The following is a 23,047-nucleotide window of genomic DNA, read 5'->3' on the forward strand; positions in this document are numbered from 1 at the left end:
CTCTACTAGCTAGATAACAGCGGTCAATTAGCAAACCATCGTCTGCTTAAACCACTTACATGGTGTGTGTCAGAGGGTTTTATTAAAGCAGCGTGTCGGGATTGTTTTTAACAGACACTTAAAGTGATGTTTACCAAGTTGAGACTTTACAATAATCAACTCAGGTCAAGTTTGCGTATATAAGTCTAAAAGGTTTCTGGGACCAGCTTTCACTGTAAAAGTCTGTTTTGTGGTGGATCACTTGTAATGTCTTACTTGAATGTGCGGGTTTTCCGGTTGTCCGTCGCTTATCTGACTGACTTTATGCAGCTCTGCTTCAAAGGGTTTTTTCCCCTCTTGCTCACGTGTACGCGCACGCACGCTCTCATTCTCGCTCTCAAACACACACACACACACACACACACACACACACACACACTTCCACACACAGACTCGCACACTCACTCACTCCTTTCTCTTTTCAAAAGCCCCTTGTGAGGCAGATTGACAGGCTAGAATGAAAATGAGGCGTACGCTCGGTCACGACTTCAGTGCGTACGCGTCCTTTTGAGCAGACCTCTAAACTTGGATCATATCACCATGGGAGCTATTTGGGCTGCAAGGGACTTTTGTTTGTTTTTGCTCTTGTTAAATAGTCGCCAAAGCGCTGCGCTTCCAGAGATTCGAGGTGGGACTGTAGTGAGTGTGTGCGGGAGTGTGAGCGTGTTTGCGTGTGTGTTTTCCAGCCGTGGGGACTGCTACTTTACGCACGCTTTTAGGAGTGCGCTCTTGTTGTTTCCCCATTAGTGACTTTTAATTTTTCCTTTATTTTCTGCATGTCTTTGTTAATAGTATTAAGACTGTAACAATGTACACGCGTATATAACAAAAAGTTTGTTTTACAAGCTCAGTTTTATATGAAACTTTTTCAACTTTGTTAGTTTCTACTTATTTTTCTCAAATTGTCTTCTTTGGGCCCTTTTATTATCACGACAGTTTATATTAATCTGTAACCTAAAGTTTTCCTTTTCACCTTTTTACTTCACAAGAACATTCGCATATAAATGTTAATCTATTGGGATTGCGTACAATTTGTCTTTTTTACGTGTGATGATTATGATCTGTAAAACCACTGTGGATTTCAGCAGATCCATGCGCAGAGGGAAGTGATGGCTGTCACATTGATGCTATTTGTCAGACTACCCAAGGCTCATACAAGTGCACGTGTAAAGCAGGCTTTAAAGGAGATGGAAAACACTGTGAAGGTACTGTGGATCTTCCATTTGTTTCACATGAGTGTCTGGTTATCAGTCAACACTAGTGTCAACACAGGATCATAGATTTGGAATGTTTTGACACATTATTATTTTGGTCTGTAACACTAATTAGTAATCTAGTATGGCATATGAAGTTTTATTGTCAGTTTTTAGTTATATTTATATCTGAATATTCATCTGTCTGTTGAATTCTAATTGTAATTGATTTATTTAATCATGCTATCCATCCATACATTTGATTTTTGCTTCTCAGACACTGATGAATGCGACTTTGAGTACAATGGTGGCTGTGTACATGAATGCAACAATATTCCAGGCAATTACCGCTGCACTTGTTATGATGGGTTCAATTTGGCACATGATGGACATAACTGTCTAGGTAAGATACATCTGAAACCACAAAGTCAATACATTTGTGACAGACAGACAGCTTCATGGTCAGCTGTGAGTTAATGTTTGCGTGGGCTGCATGTGAAGTTTCTCACATTGTCTCATGCTGAGGTCTTTCCTTCAGCCCTCTTTGGTAAAACTTTTAAAATGTACCCTGATCCAAACTGTTCTGGTTTAATTCACATAGTGATTTAAAAGACTGATAAATATTTATGTTGAAGTTTGATGGGAAGAGGCTTTTGTTTACATTTACACTGTTCAGAACCACAAAACAGCCTCATTTGATGAACGTGAGTTAAAAGCTCATTTTGGAGATTTGTAAACACCATTGATGAATCTGTTGTGTTGTAGATGTGGATGAATGCAAGTTCAACAATGGTGGGTGCCAGCATACTTGTGTTAACACCATGGGCAGCTATGAATGCCGCTGCAAAGAGGGTTTCTTCCTCAGTGACAACCAGCACACATGCATCCATCGATCTGTGGGTGAGTGTACACTTATTTTATGCATCTTTTACTGTGTATTAACAGCACAAACCTTAAGTACTCATTGTAAGAGAGATGAGAGGTTACATGGAAGCCTGTGCAGCAGCGTAGAAGCTGAAAATTTTGACTTTTCTTTTTCAATTTACAAGAGTCTAATACAACTTAATTCTATTCATGTGAGATGTGTTTGCACCCCTATTTGCTGATTTTGTTTGGCTGGGAAAAAAGACAGAATAATGCATCAGATTTTCAAATATCCACATACAAATCTAAGATTGATGGCACAATGAGGGGTGACAGTTTCAAGCTGGTTTCTGTCTCCAGGGCTTTATCCGCAGCAGCAACATGCTGTGGGAAAGGATCACTGAGACTCACAGAACAAAATAAGTTAACAACTGCAACACTGCGGTCTATGTGGTCTGTGTCACAGATTATTCTGAAGTGCCTTTGTTTTGTCTTCTTGACTGAACTGAAATACAAGTGCTTTCCACTCCATCGGATCTTGACAACCCTTTTAAATCCTGTGGACCTATCCACTCAGCTGTGACTCATCTATATAAATGGACAGACATATCTAATTTTCCAGCTTAAGGCTTTTCTGAGGGTGGACTTATACAAGGATGCACTGAGAGCCTTTGTTTTTTAAGTTGTGAACTTCTCAACAACTTCTGTTCTCCTTACAAAATGTCCTTTGCTCTGTAGAAGTGCTAAAAATAACACAGTGGTTGATGTTTTTGGATTGTGTTAGGCGTGAGAACAATCAGTGTCTTTAAGGATGCCAGACTAATCTCTCAGTATGAGCTCCTTTGTGTGAAGCCGGTCACTCACTGTAGGAGTGCTGCATTGTGTACCTCTCTCTCCCTTTTTCTATCCCAGAGGGCCTCAACTGTATGAATAAGGAGCACGGCTGCGCCCACATCTGCAAAGAGACACCCAAAGGGGGCGTGGCCTGTGAGTGTCGTCCAGGGTTCGAGCTGGCGAGGAACCAGAGAGGCTGCATCTGTATGTGCTCAGCAGCATGAAGCTAAACACACACACAACACACCTACATCCAGACACACAGCTGGCTTCAAATAGTGCTCTGATTTCATGACTTAAGGCTTACATATTGTTGATCTGGCAGTGACTTGTAATCACGGCAATGGGGGCTGCCAGCACACCTGTGAGGACACAGAGAATGGGCCGATATGCAAGTGTCACCCCAGGTACAGTCTGCAGCCTGACAGGAGGTCCTGTGTAGGTAAGCACTAAGCATGATCTGATGTACTCAAACAGCTGCATGTAAAGCACAAATAACACATCATACAATCTGTAGATATATTTAAATGTGTTGAAATAAGATCTTCATTATCTGAATGAAATAATAATATGACTTTATTAATGGTTTACTCCAATGAAGCCAAACTTTGTTGAGAGTCACAGAACTTTACAATAAAGAGTCTGCCCTGATTTTTCACTTCACATTCAGATTAGTCATCATGTGGACATTACTGTACAGCCTGGAAGACATATAGTTAAATATAATGTGCTACTCCATGTCTGTTAAAAATGTCTATAAAACTAAATCTTAAACTAAAAGCATGAATTACAGAGATTGTTGAGTTGCAAAAATAGGCACATTTACCAGATAACTATGCTCTTAAAGTTACTAGATTATTATATGATACTGCACAAAGGTCATTTCTTTGGTGTGGATATAAATAATGTTTTACAGATGTAAATTTACTGCTTTAAATTAAAAAAAAAAAAAAAAAAAATCAACAGTCTTCATTTATACAACACTGTTTATACTACTGTTTGTGTGCAATTGTGTGTAATTTCTTGCTACCATGAAGCGCTGATAAAACAGATTTTTACTGGAAATGGTGACTTTACACTGTCAACACTGACAATAAAGGATTCTTATTCTTCTCACAAGCTGAAACAGAATGCACTATAAGTATGGCAGCAGCAGACAAGTAGGTTCAGTTTACAGAACTAAAAGTAGCAATAAAATACTCATTGAAATAATCACTTAAGTAAAAGGATTAGCATCAAAAATACACTTAATGTATCAAAGGTAAAAGTGGAAAATGACCCAGTTCAAATTAATAGATATCAGCAGTGTATTGATAAATGAATGTATTCACCGTCAGTGTTCCAGCTGGGAATGGTGCAACTCATGTTAATTACTATATATGTTGTTGGGTATCTTAATCAATTATTATACATGCATTTATTAGTTCATTTATCTATCTATCTATATTAGTAGTATAAACCTGCATTTAACTACAATCTAAATACTTGTAGTAAATGTATGAGAGTACAAAGTACAGAACACAAAAGTATTAAATAGCAGAAAATACAGTCAAGTAAAATAAAATATTGTTTATTGAAAAAATTTTTAAATTTTTAACACAGTTCAAATTTTAACTTAAGTACAGCATTTAAGTGAAATTACTCAATTACTTTTTGCCTCATAAACAGTGATATAGTGGAAAGGTACATGTTAAAAGTTTAAGATGTTTTTAAAGACGGTCTTTTACTTCAGTTGGATCAGTAACAATATCATAAACAGTCAGATTTTATGAATAAATCCAAACAGTGACTACAGTCATGTCTGTATTGTCCTGTTCACCAGTGTACATACTTTCCTCTCAATGCTTATGAGTGATAGAGATCAGCTGTCACACATTGGGTAACATCTCTCTCACAAGCAGCAGTGTGTGTGAGGTCCAGGCCTATCACTTCCCAGTTGTCTCCAGATTCACTTCACTGATCTGCTGCAATATCTGATGCACAACAAGCCGAGGATCTCAAACATAAACGTGTCTGTGCAGTGAAAGTTGACCAATGCAAACAGACGGAGCTGCTCAAGTTGGATTATTTTGTTTTATTGACATGAATATAAAAGAGCTTGTGTGGTTTAGTAAATGTAATAAATGTATGTAGTGGTTCTTACTGAATTCATGATTTTTTTTGTCTGCTGCAGAACGAGATGAAGCCACCACTGAGTCCTCGGACCACAACACCACATCTTTTACGGAGGTGGATAAACGAGTGAAGCGAAGGCTATTAATGGGTAAATAGAGTGGGGACCTGTGGGGAACCATGGGTTCTAGATCCTCTGATACAGTTCATTCCTTTACTTCCTTGATAAATTCCACTGGCATTTCCAGTTGAATAACCTCTCAGCTGCCATGTCTGTTTCGGCACATGAAATTTGACACCATGGCAACATGGCCCTATTGTTTATCTGTTGCTAGGTAATCCACTTCAATTCTATGATTCTATGGGCATAACAGTGTGATTGTAAGGTTATTGCATTACAAAATTACTAATATCTCCTAAAATACTGGTCCTATCAACTTGCCGTTTTTTGCTAGTCTCTTCCTTGACCAGAAATGCATAAGTATGCCAAACTGCCGCAGTCAGCTCTTTCCGGATTTTGTGTGATGCCTGAGACACACACACACACACACACACACACACACACACACACACACACACACACACACACACACACACACACACACACACACAAACAAACAGAGTCCACTTCCCTTTTCTAATATAGATTTTCACACTCATACATTTCACTGGAGGCTAAAATAAGGAGGCTGTAAACTTCAATTCATGCTTTACCTGACGGCATGCTTAGCTGCCAGGAACCACCCATGGGTGTTAAACAGTGGAGTGGAGCTGTGTCTAGTAAACCAATGCATTCCTCAGTCCTTTGAGCAAACTGTGAAATGACTATGGACTCGCTTTCTCATCCCTGGCATCCCCCCTGAAAAATATGCATTTGTGACAGTGTGGTACATTTCACATTTTCCTTCTATTTGGGAAGGGCAGAGTGTGAATCTTTTCTTGTATAGTTAGTATTTATCAGTGGTGTGATTCTGGGTCACTCCATACATGTAAAACATTTTACTGTACCTTTGGCGCTTTAGCACCAAGTACATGGTTAGCACATGAGCTCTGGGATTCTTGTGCTGTGTTACAAAAAGTCATGTAAGACTCCTGCTCATTTCTATATCTGTCAGCAATGATTGTTCAACAGTGTATTTTTCACTCTAAACATCATGAAAGTCTGTTCATATTAAAAGGCGTTTAGAGAAATTCAATAGGTAAATGTCCTTATCATTCACACCGTGTCCTGTGATTTCAGAGACCTGTGCTGTGAACAATGGGGGGTGTGACTGCACCTGTAAAGACACATCCACAGGCGTGCGCTGCAGCTGTCCCGTTGGCTTCACCCTGCAGCCTGATGGGAAAACATGCAAAGGTCAGACTGGTAGTCCACTGAAACCTCCACAGGAAGGGGCAGCTTTTTGTGTACCCCCCCCCTTTTTTTTTTGTTTTTTTTTCCTCTGATACACCCAGTTAACAAGTGTCACGGTTTTACCCTGTTCTCCTTCAGATATTGATGAGTGTGAGCTTCACAATGGCGGTTGCGATCACTTCTGCAGGAACACCATCGGCAGCTTTGAGTGCAACTGCAGGAAGGGCTTCAAGCTGCTGACAGATGAACGATCCTGCCAAGGTGCAAACGGCCTCAGAGAACTTGCAAAGATGATGTAATAATGAATGTAAAAAAAAATATAAGATTATGATGTAAAGACATTCTTTGCATAGCATATTTTCCAGCACTTTCAGGTTTTGTGAAGTTGGTAAAAGTTCTGAAAAAGCATCAGAGTAGGACCATTTTAAAACGATTTTCCTATTTGTATAAATTAGCAATTTTTTGCTGCAAAATTGCTTAAAGTATCAACATAAAACACATCATTTAACTGTCTGAGTCATTAACGGGCATTTTTTGTCTTTCTTTCTGTCCTTCCTTTTTTTTAAAAAAATCATTTTAGGCATCAGTGACAGTAAATAAAGTAAAAATTACTAAAGTAAATAATACAGAAAAGGAAGAACATGTAAGACAAACAGTAAGATTAATTTATCAGAAACAGACACAGAAGTGGCAGTATCAGTAATGATCTAAAAATGTTCAAATACACATGATTTTCTGTCATTTTCTCTTATTTACTCATGCTTCAGGGTGTTTGCCTATAATCATGTTGCTCTAATGCAGCTAAAATGCTTCACAATGACACACTGCATCCTTTTTAATTCCAATCAAACATCTGCGTCCTTGTACCTGATGTACCAAAGTGCACTGTGGGAAGATTCAGCATCAAGTGCAAATGCGTCTGTAGGTGGGAAATCCCTTATGATGAATCCTGTGCCTAATTGCCCTGCTATTATATCATCTCCCTGATTTTGATTACAGATATAGATGAGTGCTTTTTTGAGAGGACCTGTGATCACACGTGTGTGAACTCCCCTGGTGGTTTTCAGTGTCTGTGCAACAAAGGCTACACCATGTATGGACTGGCCCACTGTGGAGGTGAGACGGAGTTGGGTGGAGGGAGCTACACATAACAAGTTGAGCGTAACGCAGGGACTTAATTTACAGATGTGTTAGGTTTCTGTCCATAAAGTCAAATTGGATGATGCTCATGATGCTGTAGGAAAATGGAGCACATAATTAATGATGTTCCTCTTCTCTCTCAGATATAAATGAATGCAGTGTAAACAATGGCGGTTGTGAGCAGGGTTGTGAGAACACCATGGGTGGATTTGAGTGCTTTTGCCACCCTGGCTATAAGCTACACTGGAACAAAAAGGACTGCATTGGTAAGCCGATGCCTCCTCATAACACGAGAGGCAAATCTGTCACGCAAGTGTGTAAAGAAAAAATGTGTGACATCCCACATTTTGGACCAAATTTTAGGGGACAAAAACAGGAGATACTTTGAACTCTGCTCTCATGTTTTCTCTTTAATTCTCCCTCCTTTGTTGTTCTCTTGTGCTTGTGTTAAAATTTCAAAGTGATGTGACGCTGTGAGGAGGTTGGACTTGGATGTTCATGTGCCTCGTCCTCCTCGTTACAGTCAGAACTGTTCTGTTTTACCTTGGAGTTCTGTTGTGGTTTCTATCTAGAGGCTGAGGGTTTACCGCCTGCAAACCCCCCCTTTAAACCTACCTTGAACTGTAGCAAACAGGAGGGGGGGGACCGTTGCTTCCTGACATGCCAGTCACAAGTTCATATCAGCAGTGGTGAGTTCTTCATACACTGAACTATGATTTACCTGTACTGTGATGTGACTCATACAAACAGCCTGGACTGGACAGACTTTGTCCCACAAAGACTTAATCACATGTTGACTGAGTGAACTTTTAAAATGTTTTTAAAAAATACAGTAACTCACAGTTTTGTTGCACTTTGTCATGTTTTTCTTGTCACCATGCATCAAAAAGATACTATGAGTATGCTATACTTTTCCAAAGGTATAATCTAACTATTTTATAACTATTTAATCTTAGCCTACAGAGTAAAAAAAAAGTAGATAAATGTTCCAGTCTGATCAAAAGCTTTTCAGCATCTTCACTTTTCCACAATCACAATTAAGGAATAATATTTTTTCAAACCTCAAAATACAATGTGGCCAAAATGTTGTATAGAAAAGCCATTACCAGCAACTGCAAGACTTCATTGTCCTTAACATTAAGAAAAATGTTGATTAATGTTGGTGTAAAGTGAAATTTCAATATTTTGAGCTCAGCTTTTCTTTACACTTAAGTCAAAAACATGTCAGTTAATGACTGGGGTTCATTATAGTTCTAATAATACACAATCAAAGTGAATAAATTAGAAAAATTACAGTTCTGAAGATACTGTATATGATTGCTGAGAAGTGAGACTTTTCTGGAATATAACTGAACTGCTGTTGAACTGTGGTAGAATTCAGCTGTACTGTACATTTCAAAATATTGTTGAAATGAGGAAGTTAACCTGAAGATGCTGAAATAGGAGTTTTGGAGATCATTGGTAAAGCAGAAAAATAGTGTTGAAGTAGATGTAGAAAAGTCTATCAAATTAAAAATGAGTTGAAGGATAGGCTTAACCTATAAAGACCCTGTGCTTCTTTTGTGATACTTCCCAAATGATTTTTTCTTTCTTTTTAACCTTTCTTAAGGAATTTATCACCATTAATTATAATATTATTGTCTGTTTTTTGTGTGTAAATCATACATTTTCCATGTAGATGTCCATAAAAGCTCATATTAAAGTTGAGGTTTATTGTATCAAAAACAGAGAAAACTGAAGAAAAAGGGATGTTTTCAGCAAAGATATCAATAAGTGAATGTAACCCAAGTGTCTCCATCTACTGTCATTGATCCAGCTCCATGGGTTTTACTGGTGAATCAGTGTTGTAGAAGATGACGGTGTTTCTACGTTCACTTCGGAGCCTCTGAATATCCAAAAGGGTCATATCTGATGACCTTGAAAGATGACAAACTGCATTTTGCGCCAATCATGCCCATGTTTTATTAGGATCAGTGTTTCAACAGTTTTTAAATAATATAGATAAGTAGATAAGTAGATGCTTTTGGTTGCCAATGGCTGTTTTGGGTCTTTATGGGTAAAAGATGGAGAGCAACCTGACAATCATTTCATCAGCTGATATGTCACAGCACACCCCTGTGTTTTCATTATGATGTGACTTACACAGTAATGTACAACACAGTGCTGGTAAATGCATATATGTCTATTAATAGAAAACAATTAGTCATTAAGTCAGGGTGTTCAAAGTCTGGTTGTGTTGCTAGTTGTTAGACATCATTCTCCAGAGCGACGCTTCATGTTCCTACATGCTGCGTGTTTGCTCTCACTAACTTGGCTTTTGTGGCCCTAACTTTTGTCTGCATTGGCCTGTGTGTCATGGCCCTGTGTGTGTTTTCAGGGACGGAGGATTCTTACACTGTGACCTGTGGAATGCCTCTGCCCTGCTTGGCTGACGCACAAAAGGACAACAGTGGCTTGTATTGCTTAGGCAAGTACAAAACATTTTAGATTCACATCAGCTTTAATCTTTACGCTCTGCCACACAAAACTGTAACTCGGGAACAACTTGTGCAGTGTTTGTGTACTTATGATGTATGAGTAGATCAAGGTTTTGTGTCCCTCTGCCCTGCAGGTCCAGAAACGCCTGGAGTTCCACGTATTAGGACCACAGCCACATTCAAGTCTGGTACTGGGAAGTGTAACTTAAAACGGAGTCAGGACAGGCTGAAGGAGAGCTTGAACTCAGCACAGTCAGGTACAGAGGTTGCCACAACAACAAGCTTAACAAAGCCTCCAAACACAAGCCTTAGAATATGGATAGACGTAGATTAAAATTACGTCTCCTTCATGTCACTGGTTAAAAAACAGTTTGGGCTTACCGAGAACTGCCAGCATCTGAAGCCACAGTCTTTAGAAGATAAAGCAGACCTGAAGGCTGCTTCAAAGTAAACCAAAAACCATGGGCAAATGTGAAAGAAATTTGTGGGAAAGTGATGTGGTTTTAAATGTCTTGAATGTCTCAGCGCAGCATTTTGTCTGGCGGTGACAGGGGAGGATGTAATTAGCCACAGCATGCCTCTCAGTTGTGTCTGACCTAGCCATCAATCAAATGGGTTTCCGATTGTAGGATTATTTCGCCTCACCAAATGGTTTTGGCATGGTCTTTTATATTCTTCACAGTCACTGAAAGAGCATATATTTGTTTCAAATAAAGAAGAATTTCACAGTGACATCCCATTGTTTTTCTTGTTTCCATTCTACATGCACATGAAAAGAATATTGTCGCATTCATGACCATTAAATTAGTAACTTTCTTTGGTTTTACTACTGATATTTTTTTTTTTTTAACAATTCTTCACTTGTGTTGGGTGTTTGTGTGTCTGCTGGTGGTGGTGTGGTGTGTTTGTGGGGGGCTGACTGTCTCCCATGTCCACAGATAGTAGGTTTCTCTTCACTGAAAATGTCCAGTTCAGCTATGTGAGCCTGCGCTGCACATCGTCTGGACAGAGACCTCGCAGCCGCCACGGCAGGAAAGCAGGGGAGGAGGACAGCTCCTCCATCACAGCTGAGTTTGTGCTGGATGTGAACCTAGAGGAGGTAACAGGTTGGTCTCGCTGCGCTTCCTGTCTGCCTGCCTGCGACCTCTGCTTCTTGTTCTCCACCTTTCTTTTTGCTGCTGTCTGTTTGTCACTAATCAAACTGTTAAAGTATCTCCTGTTTTGACTTGGCTGTGGTGGTAGGCTCTGGGTTGAGGGGTTCATGGTTTTTCATCTCTTCAAATGGTGGCTGATGTTGTTATTTCCCTTAGCATGTGAGCATCTGTGTATGTACAATCTGCATCAGCTGTGTTAGATGACACTTTGCTCTGGAGACAGTTGTGGTATGGAGTGCTTTTCTCAGCAGAGAGCTGTGACCTGAACTGTGTGCGCCGACGCTCAGAGAAGCGACTCAGAAAGACCATCAGAACCCTGAGGAAGTCCATCAACCGGGAACAGTTCCACCTCCACTTTGCCGGGTCAGACTATGAGCTCGCCAAGAGTCTGGTCCAGCCGGCAGAGCTTCCAGGACACTGCGTGGCAGGACAGGTGCTGGTGAACAGGAAGTGTGGTGAGTTCAGTTATGTATTCAGCTGGTTTAAAAGAAAAAAAAAAAAAAAAAAGGAAAAGCACAATTCAGCCTGCTACAAATCTCTTGAAAGCGGAAAACAAAGCGGTGGCTGCTCTACACACAGTAGGCTCATAGTAATCGAACATGCCAGTGAGATATATTTAGACAAGCTGGTTTAATGATTGGATTTGGGGCAGGTGTTGGCCAGATGAGTGCCATATTTGGTTTGCAGACATGCTGTAATGAGCTAGTTGAAGGGGAGCTCAGATGGAAGAACAGAGAGACTGTTGTTGTTCCTCCAAGCTGTGAGATGTTCCAGCATCTCCCCAGGATAACAGTGTAACACGAGGGCTGATGGGAGGTCTCACGGTAGCTTTTTGCCTCTTGGTTGGGTTTTATATACGACTTATGATGGTGAAACTGTTAGTTAAGCGAGACCGCACACTGTCTGAGTTGTGGCCTGGCCTGTGTTTTCTCTGGCTGATGTGATTGTGCGCCCCTAGTTTTGGGCCTCACAGTAAGTTTGCTGCCTTGCTTCACGTCGTCTTAATATCAGTGAGAGAAAACTGTTTCCTTTCTTCTAGTGAGATGTCTAAACATTTATTCAGATGGTCTGTATTTTGTTCAGTGTACCAGTGGTGTTCAAGATGTTGGGATTTCATGTGGGCCTTATCTCCAGATTATCAGTAGATGTCACACAAATCTTCAAGTATGTTTAAGGTTTTTGTTTTCCCTCTTTTGAATCACCCTACTCCACTGAAGGACAGAACCGATAGGAGCGTGGTGGTGTGTATTTATCAGAAAACCAAATGTTTCTAAACCTATGGCTTTTCTGTGTTTAACTAAACTGCCCATGTTCATTCTATCTTCCAGTACTACAGGTCTTAAGTTGTCTTGATTCCTTAACTCCCCTGCTATGCTTTCAGGTCAACATTAAGCAGTCTATTGGCCATGGCAGGGGTGTAGACATGTAATTTGGGAGAGGAGGGGAGGCTGAAAGGCATTCTTAACCTCCAGCTCTTTAAAGGGGCTATATTTTTCCCTCCTCCCCCAACTCCCGCTCTGGCTTAGCTCTGAGCGCAGTTTAGTCCTTTTCAATTTGCCCACTCCATTGAAAAAAACATTTGGGGCTTGTTCTCAGTGCCTCATATGGAGCATATCCCTCAATGACAACACAATCTCTATTGCATTAGGAGGAAATTTTATGTGAGCTCTCTTTCAAATGTTTTCTGCTCATATTTATTGACATGTTTGGGCGTTAGTTGAGTCATCTGGTATTTCTGTGAATTGTCTTACCTTCTATAGATAATTTAATTTTATGATTACATAATATCTTTGTTAACTTGTTTATTTTTGCTGTATTTTACATGCTTTGAGGACTGATTCCATCAAATAAGACATCACTTCCAATGATCCAGCGATGCTATGAATGGTGCGCATCCACACGCTCACGTCTGTTTAACTGTTGTTTGCGTGTTTGTTTTAACATTGAAGATGTTTAGGAAGTGCTGTTGATTCAAGCTGGCAGTTTGAGTGCTGTGTCCCCCCTGCCCCCCAGCTGGGGCTGCTTTGCATGACCCCCAGCCACTAAACTGCTAAAGAGAATTGACTTCAGCCACACCATGGGAATCAATTAGCATCAGCTGTTTGGGCCTCTGCTTGATGGGCGCAAGCAGCGATTGGGCCAAGCAGAATGGGGGGATTCAGAAACCTGACCTCTTTTATTGGGTTCAGCTCCTAACCACTGTGATACCGTAGTGTTTTCCTATGTCATCAAGCAGGCAAAGACTGAGGACTTGAATAGAGGTGAAAGGTCTTTTAAACCTCTTTGGGGCCATCAATTCGAGGACTCTAAAGAGCCGTTCTTTGCATTTGAAAGGCTTCAAGGTTTTTTTCCCTTTCACTCTCACTCTCTCTCTTCTCTCACTGCTTCCCTCTGTCAAATAAAAGCTGTTAGAGGACAATGCAATGATGGCTCCTCATGGTCTTTCAGAATAAACAATAGGCTTCAAAAAATGAACTGCTTTTGAGAGAATTACATTTTCTTTCTCTAAAGGAAAATCTAACAATTTGCTGAGCGACGTATAATGGATCTGCATTAAAGCTTTCTGTGTGTAAAGCTTTGAGAGATAGTGGGTCTCTACTAACAAGCAGCTTAAAGGCTACAACTGAAGCACATTTTGCACCATGGTCTTGGGAATTTCATTGATTTATTTCTGGGCGAGATCAGCTTTGGTTTTCAAGTCAAGTTCTTAAGACTGTCAGACAGACGTGGTAATTCCTAAATTAATTACAGGCATGGCTGTGAATGGGGGAAATCAAAGCAGAATGGTGCTTTGGTTCCTCTAATCAAGTTTGTACTCCTGTGAGATAAGAGGGAAATACTCTCTTTGATTTGCTTGTGTGTTTGCTTTTGAAAGAGGTGTGGGTGTTTACGGTGGTTATGGTATTAAAACTTATTCCCTGATGCACCGCCATGTTTTATCAAGTGGTCAGATGTAAAGCACAGAGGCAGCTGTGCAGAGGATCGGAGCTCCTTTGTTTGTGTTTTCAAGTGGCTGCATTAAGGTGGTTTGTAAAGGGGATTTTAACAGCTTGATATAGGAAACACACTTTTTTTTCCAATATGCATGGAAGGATTAATGAAAATTCTCTGTGCAGGCCTTTATGTATCAGACATGTATCAGAGTGTGTACATGTGTGTTTGCTTTTTTTTTTTTTTTTTTTTTTTTTTTTTTTTTTAATAATAATAACCACAATATATTAAAAATGACAGAAAAGGTGCTTGGCAACAACATGTCCAGTTATTTTATAGTTATATTTTATAGTGTGTTTGCTTTTTGGGTAATTCACTGGAAATCTGATTAGGTTGTGCCACTCTTACTCAGGAACAGGAAATGGTAACACTTTGTGATTTTACTGTAGCTATGATTCCTAATTTATCAGTTGTAAGAAGTACATTACTTGTCTGTAAACATAAAGTTAAAGAACACTCTGTTGTCAAAATGTATCATCCCATCAACTCTCAAATAATCCATTTCTATCATGCCCTTTGCTTTCTTTTAAAGTGCTCTCTTTTTCTTTTCTTTCTTTTAAAGATTGACTATGTGAGCTTATATCAACTAAAGCACTAAAACAACTTTTGACAGTATTTCATACATGTTTTTTAGTGATGCACCAACAAACTGGAGTCTTTAAAACTTCAGAAATATGATTTAAGTTAGCGTTAACCATAACATTTACTTTCCCCCCTTGAGACCGTAACTTTTATTATTTTATATCCTTATATTCATCAAATTCAGTTTGAAGTGACTATAGAAGATCTTACACAACTGTTAAATTATTTACAGTGAAAATATGGCAAATGTAGCAAATACATTTTTGTTTAAAATTTTATTACTAAACAGAATATAAAGCTCCACTAAACATTAGTGTAGTTACTGCTTGTTGTACCAGTATAAACAATGATAAAATGCGTCAATTTTAACTTTAATATCATTAGTCAGTCAGCTCAATATCAGGTCTTTTTAATTATTTCTATTACCAGGTGATAAAAAAAATCACGTGAGTGTTGACTGATTGATCATTTAAGCCAGATCCTGTTTTAATGATTTGCTTTTTGCTTCACATCCATTTCCAGTATGTATGCGGTTGTGTTTGATTACATTTGAGAGGCTGATGGTGAAGTCTGGGTTACGTTACTTTAATGGTCTTGTCATGTCACAGCTGTATTTATAGTGTCAATCTACATTGTGGTGAGGACTGTTTGGTTATGTGTAGCCATAGGGCGTACAGTTACAGTTTTGATTCATGTCTCTGCTTTACATCGTCTTTGTTGTTTCTTCTGGTGTTTGTAGTCATTTCCCACACTTCCATCTGCTTAATTGATGTAAATTACAAATACATGCTTTTGTTTGGGTTTCTTGTCTTAAGTATTTGTTTGCTCTTTTTAGGAAAATGTTTAATTACACGGGCCTGAATACTTACATTGCTTTTATCCATATTCCATAGTAATTAGTTCATTTTGAGAGGATAATAGACACTTAGGTGTGTGGATTTTTTCTTTAATCTCGTCATTAGCAACTGTCAGATTTCGGAAATGAGGAATAACCACAAACTTAGCAATGCCTTTGTGAAACTTAGCGTCTTATTCTGAGATGCACCTGTTGGAAAGATTCTTGCTATGTGTAAATAAAGCCTAATAAGTGTTCTTCCTTTCGGTGTCATTCCTCACCTGTCTATTAGTGAGCTGCAGTGCTGGGACGTACTACGATGGAGATCAGGGCCGGTGTGTTCTGTGCCCGGCAGGGACCTATCAGGATGAGGAGGGACAGATGTCTTGTGAGGTTTGTCCAGGACCTGAGGGGAGGGAAATATCCAAAGTGGTTGGAGCTCGAAACCTCTCAGAGTGTGGAGGTAAGAGACTGGATTAAGCAGCAGTGATGATGTTTTACATGTGCACTGTTGGCCTTAAAGTTTTATTATAAAATATTTGTACATCTTCTCATGAAATGATCATGACAATGTGATTTGTTCTTGATAGATAAAGTGTAACTGGGACTCAGTATGTAATAATTGTACCTGGTCATAGTACAGGTGATTACTGATGTGTATAAATAGGAGTAAAATAATGTAAATACAGTTAAAAAAAAAAAAAAAAAAAAAACGCACAAAAAAGCTATGAAAGATATATGCACTTTGCCAACAGTTTCACTCATAATTAAATAACACGCTAATACTAACCTATATTATATCATTATATGGTTTCATTATTTTATATCATCTTGAGACCAGGCAATGCATTTTTGTCTGCTGTAGGGGACAAGAGTTTCATAGCTTTACTTTAAAAGGTAACAAAAACAAAATGTTGCCCACTGCAAAGGGCATTCCATACAGTCTTGGAAAAAATTATTAGACCATCAAAAGTCATCAAAACAATGGTTATGCAATCAAGTCCTTACTCCTGTGTGTATCTTTTGACTAAAACAGACAGAAAAGAAAACATGGATGCCTAAAAGCACTGTTTTTCAGTACAATGCCATAGATATTGATGTAAGAACTTAAGTGGTTTTGGTTATTATCAAGAAAACCATGGAAAATGGCTAGATATCAGCTCTGAAATTAAGCTGTTATGAGCTATTTTTGTTGTTATCATTATATTTGTCCAAACAAATGTACCTTTAGTTATACCAGGCAATGAACAGGAAAATGAAGAAAACAAGGGGGGTCTAACAATTTTTTCCATGACTGTAAAAGAATAAAAACATATTTGAAAAAAATTTTCTGGGTCTCAAATGAATATATACATTATTTTAGAAAATGCATTTTGTGCATGCACAAGCGAATTGGGGGAAAAAAATCTAAACCTAGAACAAATAAACAGCAGAAATGCAGCAGGCGCACAAAATGACACAAAATGTAGATAACAGTTTGTGAATATGAGCCACACAGGAAGCGATGGTGGCTCGATAAAGATCTCTCCCTGGCAGATGCTCTGCTTTGTGCAAAGCCAAAGAAGCTTGGATTTAGATGCTAAAGATGTATTTAAACTCAAAGGCTGAACGCTGCTTTCTAAAGTCCCGCACAGAAACTGAAGGAGCCACCATGTTTTGGTCTGGTCTTCTGCTGTTATCACTGTGAGTTTGTGGCTGAATCCCAGATCCCATCTCCTCTGACAGACTAAACAAGAAGAGGCTCCCAGCGGCACCCAGTGTGAATTATTCACCCAGGATGTCAGATAAAATACGGCATCATTCCATTACATTTGCTTAAATTCATTTATTGTATGCTCTTATCTAAGTGGAATGTATTTTTTATGTTTCACAAGCAAAAAGACAAAGATTAAAACTAATCCATGCAGTGCGGCTCCAAGCTGTTTTGTTACAAAATGATACAATGATAGTGGTTAAAAGTATTTTGTTCTGATTTCTATCTTGGTGACTCATCCAAATGTTTGTGTGTGTGTGTGTGTGTGTGTGTGTGCGTGTGTGTGTGTGTGTGTGTGTGTGTGTGTGTGTGTGTGTGTGTGTGTGTGTGTGTGTGTGTGTGCGTGCGCGTGTGTGTGTGTTTTAGGTCAGTGTCCCCCAGGACAGTACTCCCATGACGGTTTCATCCCTTGCCTGCCATGTCCTCTGGGAACGTACCAGCCTGAGGTTGGCCGCACCTCCTGCTTCCCCTGTGGAGGCAGCCTGGTCACCAAACGCCCCGGGGCTGTAACCTTTCAGGAGTGTGAAACCAAAGGTATGACGTCATCTTTTGTATTGTTTTAGCTGGATGAAAACCTCATAACTGCAGCTCTGTTTTTGTTTCTTGAGTTATAATGTAAATGGGGGATTAGATGGTTTACAAAAACCTTTCAAACTTAATAAATAAAATGTAACATCTGTGCTTGTTGGGTTATAAACACAGCAGTTTGGAGTTTTTCAGGGTTCTTTTTTATCCTTTAATGGCTGACATTTTAGATTTATGAGGATTTCACCTGACAGTATCATGTGAATGGTGACTCAAATGGTGACTTTTTAGGGCGTTAACAGGAACTCTGCTGACCTCTCTTCCTCGTGTATTGTTTGTACAATTAACTTTTACTTTGGCTGAGACTGAGAAAAATTAAACATGTTAAGACACTGTTAAGGTCCATTTTTACGTATGATCCCGCTCTGGTAGATGTTCTGCTTGAAGAAGCTTGAATTTAGATGTGAAGGATATATTTGTACAGATAAGTTGAATGGAGATTTTGGCAACCTGACCAAAAGTCATAAATTGATATTTCAGGTCATCATCACAATAGACTGAATTATAATTTTTCCCCTTAATTTTTTCTTAATATATAACAATCTATAAAAGGGCTCATGCAGGCAGCGTCTTTTTTTTTGTAATTTCACTAAAAGTTGCTTAATGGTGGAGTGATATTATTCCACTATTTAGACAATAACTATTATATACATGGCAGAAATCTGCATATTCATGACTAACAATTGTATGTTTGCAATCAAAAACAACAGATAGTCCAAAGCTGAGTTTCCCAAATTTAGGATCAGGACTCAAAATGTGTCACAGAGTTACTTTATTGACAGAGAAAACTTTATGAAAATTTTATGACAACTGGATTAATTTAGTAATTAAACAGCAAGTGTGTTCTCCAGAAGAGTTAAGAGAGTGAAATCACCCAAATTTGCAGAAAAAAGAAATCAGGTTTAAAAGACACAATAAGACAAAAAGGATGCAAAGAGTATTAAAAGAGTAAAAAAAAAAAATGTAAAAGATGTGACAAGACAAAACATTATGTAAAACACACAATAAGGATAAAAGATGTAACAAGACAGATGTAAAACACTCAAGAAACCAAAAATAACACAAAAAAGACTTTCATAGACGGTGTTTTGACAGTGGAGTACATGTCTGGTTATTTGTGATCTATTTTTGTAAGTTTGAGTCCAGAGGAGACACCATATTTCTGTTTTTTGTCTCTTTTTGGAACCACAGCTGTCAAGAGTCATTAAAAACACTTTTAATACATTTATTAGCTTTGCAACTTCAATGCCCCATAACCCATAATGCAACACATCTGTACACCAGTATTTACACTGGTGCTGGGCACTTATAAAAAGAATTAAAGCAGATCATATAATAAATTAAGATTGTCCATGGATGACGATTTTTAGATGCAACAAAACCAGTTGCGTTTCTGTCATTTTCTTACCATCCCAAATCAAGATGTGAAAAATGGCCCATGTGACACATTCAGTAGAAACATACAGTATTTGATCAGCATCTGAAGAATGTTATACCTACTAATACCCCTCCATCACTATCTGTGGTTCCTACAGTCCAGTGTTCTCCAGGTCATTACTATAACACCAGTACGCATCGCTGCATTCGCTGTCCCACGGGAACGTATCAAGGGGAGTTTGGCCAGAATTACTGCATCGCCTGCCCTGGAAATACCACCACAGACTTCGATGGCTCCACTAACATCATGCAGTGTAAAAGTATGTCTGCCTCTATACAGTGGTGAATAAAATGCAACAGTAGGAGCACTCATAGTTCAGACTTAAGATGAAGGAATAATTAACATAGCTGCATTGTTCACAGACCGGCAGTGTGGAGGAGAACTGGGAGACTTTACAGGATACATCGAGTCACCAAACTACCCGGGGAATTACCCTGCGAACATCGAATGCACCTGGACCATCAACCCACCACCCAAACGCAGGATCCTGATAGTTGTCCCAGAGATCTACTTGCCAATTGAAGATGAATGTGGAGACTATCTGGTCATGAGAAAAAGCTGTGAGTTGCATTTGTCCAGAATATTTTGTCATATCACACCGGTCTTAGCATCTTTGCACTGGCTGCCTGTCAGTTTCAGAGTGCGGTTCAAGGTTCTGGGCATCACCTACAGAGTTCTTCACTGTCAGGCATTGCTGTTACTCATTGAATTGTTACATCAGTTTGCTCCCACACAGCCAGTGAAGTCAGCTGATCAGGGTCTCTAAAACAAAGGGGACAGAGCCTTTTTTAGCAGTTGCTTCCAGACGGTGGAATGTCCTTCTACTTGATCTACGAGCAGCAGCCTCTGTGGACATTTTTAAAAGCACTTTTATTCTATTGCGTTTATGGGTATTCCATGATTTTATCGTGTATTTTGGAATTTCACATTTTTACATTTTGTATTGTTTGTGTGTTGTCTTATGTCCTTTAATCTGTAAAGTGCTTTGTTAGTTTTTCTCTGTGATAAGTACTATATAAATACATTTTACTTACTTACTTAATCATCAACTTTAATGGATTAAAAATGTGTGCAGAGCAGCATTTACAAACTGCACATCTTTGAATGACTTCATATACTTTTGGCTAAAGTCAACTTACCCAACAGGTTTTTAACACCAGTAGTAGATGTAATGGTGTGTTTTTACTTTCACAGCTCTCTCTAACTCTGTGACAACGTATGAGACTTGTCAAACATACGAACGACCCATCGCTTTCACCTCTCGCTCGAAAAGGCTTTGGATACAGTTCAGATCCAATGAGGGAAACAGTGGGAAAGGCTTCCAGGTCCCATATGTGACATATGACGGTAAGAGTGAGTGATGTTTGCTATACTGGTGATGTGTTGCTGCTTTCTGTTTTTCTGTTATGCAGCTTAAATTTTGTTATGATTTTATTTGTCTCAGAGGACTACCAAGAATTAATAGAAGACATCGTCAGAGATGGAAGACTATACGCTTCAGAAAATCATCAGGAAATCCTCAAAGTAAGTAGTTTTTCTTCACTTATGTCCTGTAGCTAATCTTCATGTTTTCAAAAATTTATGAAAGTTATGTTAATAGCTCAAGAAAAGCTGAACTATTTTGGTATACTGTGTTTATTTATGTCTATGCTTAATAAAATTTCCCCCATGCATTAGTTTAGAAGCAGAAATCTCTTTTATGGTTAATTAAACCTTTCATAGACTGAAGGCAGTGACTGGAAAGGAAATATTTTTTTCTTTTTCCTTTTTTTTAATAGTCTGTTATTGTTGTTTTGCCTGGATGTATCTACTTTCATGTACACATAGATGAAAATCGTACAATTAAGAAAATGTAAATAAAAAGATTTTCATGCAAAAAAGTTAATTTTTATTAAATTTGGACATGGTTAAATAATGAAGGCCTCAGGATTTATTGGTGAAAGATGGTGGTATTTTGTCTTGTTTTCTATTAATTTGTTTGTTATATTAATATTTAGAAATACCTATAATTGATGATGATTCAGCTCAATAGCATCTCTTCAGTTACTGATGTTTCATATGCCTTTTGCTCAATACTTACATAAGCAAGTGCTGCCCTCTTTTGGAGAAATCTGGAAGTACAAGCTGCACACATTGGCTCACATTAAATATTTTTTCTTTTCATTTCAGGACAAGAAACTCATGAAGGCACTGTTTGATGTGCTGGCTCACCCTCAAAATTTCTTCAACTACACCGCACAAGAATCAAGAGAAATGTTCCCTAAATCCTTCATCCGCTTCCTGCGCTCCAAAGTGCTGAGATTCCTTCGTCCTTAGGATGGGCCTGTTGTCACCCAGTGTTTGGATGTTACATGACAGGCTTAGATTAGATACTGGCCGCAGTATCTGCTTTTTTCCGACCAGATTATGAGTAGTTATCTTTTTTCACATGGTCCAAAAACCCGAGTGGAATGCACACTTGATAAAACTGATCCGAAGGAGAAAGCAGACGAGTGAGTGGATGTCTGACTGGAGCTTTAAGAGGAAGACAATGATCAGTGATGAAGTGGTACAGGGAATAGACCAGCATGGGCATCTCCAGGAAGGAATTAGGATCCTCTCTCTGTTTTTGGAAATTTGGAAATGGTTTGATTAGCAACAGAGGAAATGTGATGACTTTATAATAACATCTCAGGATTAAATTCCAAAGTGCTGCCTGGTTATGATTTTTAGTGTCTGGGTGAAACTAAAGAGTGTTCTGTACTTTCGTCTCATAGTATTCAAGTATTTGAATATTGCTAAATACTGTACATTTCAATGTTATTTTGCTAATAGCACAGCGATGAGAAACAAATATTGTAGCTAAACAGATATATGCTGAATGTCAGTCATACTGTATATAGAGTGTGTATCTAGTTTTAACATAGGCTACTTTCACAGGTAGGGTTGGCAGAAATACTGCTAAATGTAAGAGGCAAATATAGCACAAATGTTTTCTTGGGAACATTAGCACTACTAAGGCAGTAGTGGCACCACAAAAGCAATTATTCTGATGAATGTTTTGTATATGATGTAAAAAATTTTAGGTGAAAGACTAAAGTATTGTAGCGACAATTTAGCGTAATCTTCAGCAATATAGGATTACTGCAAGCCCCAACAGCCCTTTTTATTTGAGGTTAAAGGTGACTGAATGAGTGCTGATAAACATTACCTCCTTCAACAAAGGTTACCTAATATTTTTGTATTGTTGAACAGTAACCAAAGACAACTGCTCAGTCTGCAAACACTTGAGAGCTACAAGATTAGTGATACCGAGGTAAAAGGACAGAATGAAATGGGAAGTCCTGTAAAATACATTTGAACCATTCACCTTTTTTAGATAATACATGTATGTATATTTTTATCATTTTGTACATCTGTTATTCTGTAAATAAAGATAGGAAACTTACTTTGTGGTCACTGTGGGTGATATTCACACATTATCACAACACGTCTTAGTATTCATTATCTCAAGAAGGTGTAATTTGTTCAAACTGAATACAATAGAAACTTACTTTGTGGTCACTATAGGTGATATTCACACATTCAGAGCTGACTTGAACAGTGATTGGACAAGTTAAAATGAAATATTAAATGCTGTTTTCCTTTTTTATGCCATTAGAAATCAAAAGAAATGGTCACATGTGGATGTAAATGCAGTGTTGAGGCTGTTTTGCC

The 23,047-nt window shown here is 38.6% G+C and overlaps 1 protein-coding gene across 5 annotated transcripts; it reads left to right on the top strand.

Moving 5' to 3' along the window:
• Positions 1 to 463: 463 nt before the first annotated feature.
• scube2 (signal peptide, CUB domain, EGF-like 2) lies at positions 464 to 22,778 on the top strand. Of its 5 annotated transcripts, none has more exons than XM_030131017.1 (23): positions 464 to 667; positions 1,125 to 1,244; positions 1,510 to 1,635; positions 1,998 to 2,132; positions 3,009 to 3,134; positions 3,256 to 3,372; positions 5,104 to 5,193; positions 6,283 to 6,399; positions 6,535 to 6,657; positions 7,396 to 7,512; positions 7,680 to 7,802; positions 8,109 to 8,225; positions 9,914 to 10,003; positions 10,148 to 10,270; positions 10,952 to 11,119; positions 11,416 to 11,622; positions 15,868 to 16,038; positions 17,695 to 17,862; positions 19,449 to 19,610; positions 19,714 to 19,911; positions 20,546 to 20,698; positions 20,796 to 20,875; positions 21,521 to 22,778. In XM_030131017.1, exons 1-23 carry the CDS (start codon positions 580 to 582, stop codon positions 21,665 to 21,667), a joined length of 3,066 nt encoding a protein of 1,021 aa, XP_029986877.1. In that variant the 5' UTR covers positions 464 to 579; the 3' UTR covers positions 21,668 to 22,778. The 5 variants fall into 5 exon arrangements, with proteins under 5 accessions (XP_029986877.1, XP_029986879.1, XP_029986878.1 ...); XM_030131019.1 differs by having other exon boundaries at positions 11,419 to 11,622; XM_030131018.1 differs by having other exon boundaries at positions 1,128 to 1,244.
• The last annotated feature ends 269 nt before the right edge of the window (positions 22,779 to 23,047 follow it).

Source organism: Sphaeramia orbicularis, chromosome 3 (assembly GCF_902148855.1).
Source record: "Sphaeramia orbicularis chromosome 3, fSphaOr1.1, whole genome shotgun sequence".
In the NCBI taxonomy this organism is placed as follows: Eukaryota; Metazoa; Chordata; class Actinopteri; order Kurtiformes; family Apogonidae; genus Sphaeramia; species Sphaeramia orbicularis.

Coding starts and splice junctions, on each gene's coding strand:
- scube2 (XM_030131017.1), top strand. CDS start 580: ATGGGAGCTATTTGGGCTGCAAGGGACTTTTGTTTGTTTTTGCTCTTG. Junction 3,135..3,255: donor GAACCAGAGAGGCTGCATCT/GTATGTGCTCAG, acceptor TTGATCTGGCAG/TGACTTGTAATCACGGCAAT. Junction 10,271..10,951: donor CTTGAACTCAGCACAGTCAG/GTACAGAGGTTG, acceptor CCATGTCCACAG/ATAGTAGGTTTCTCTTCACT.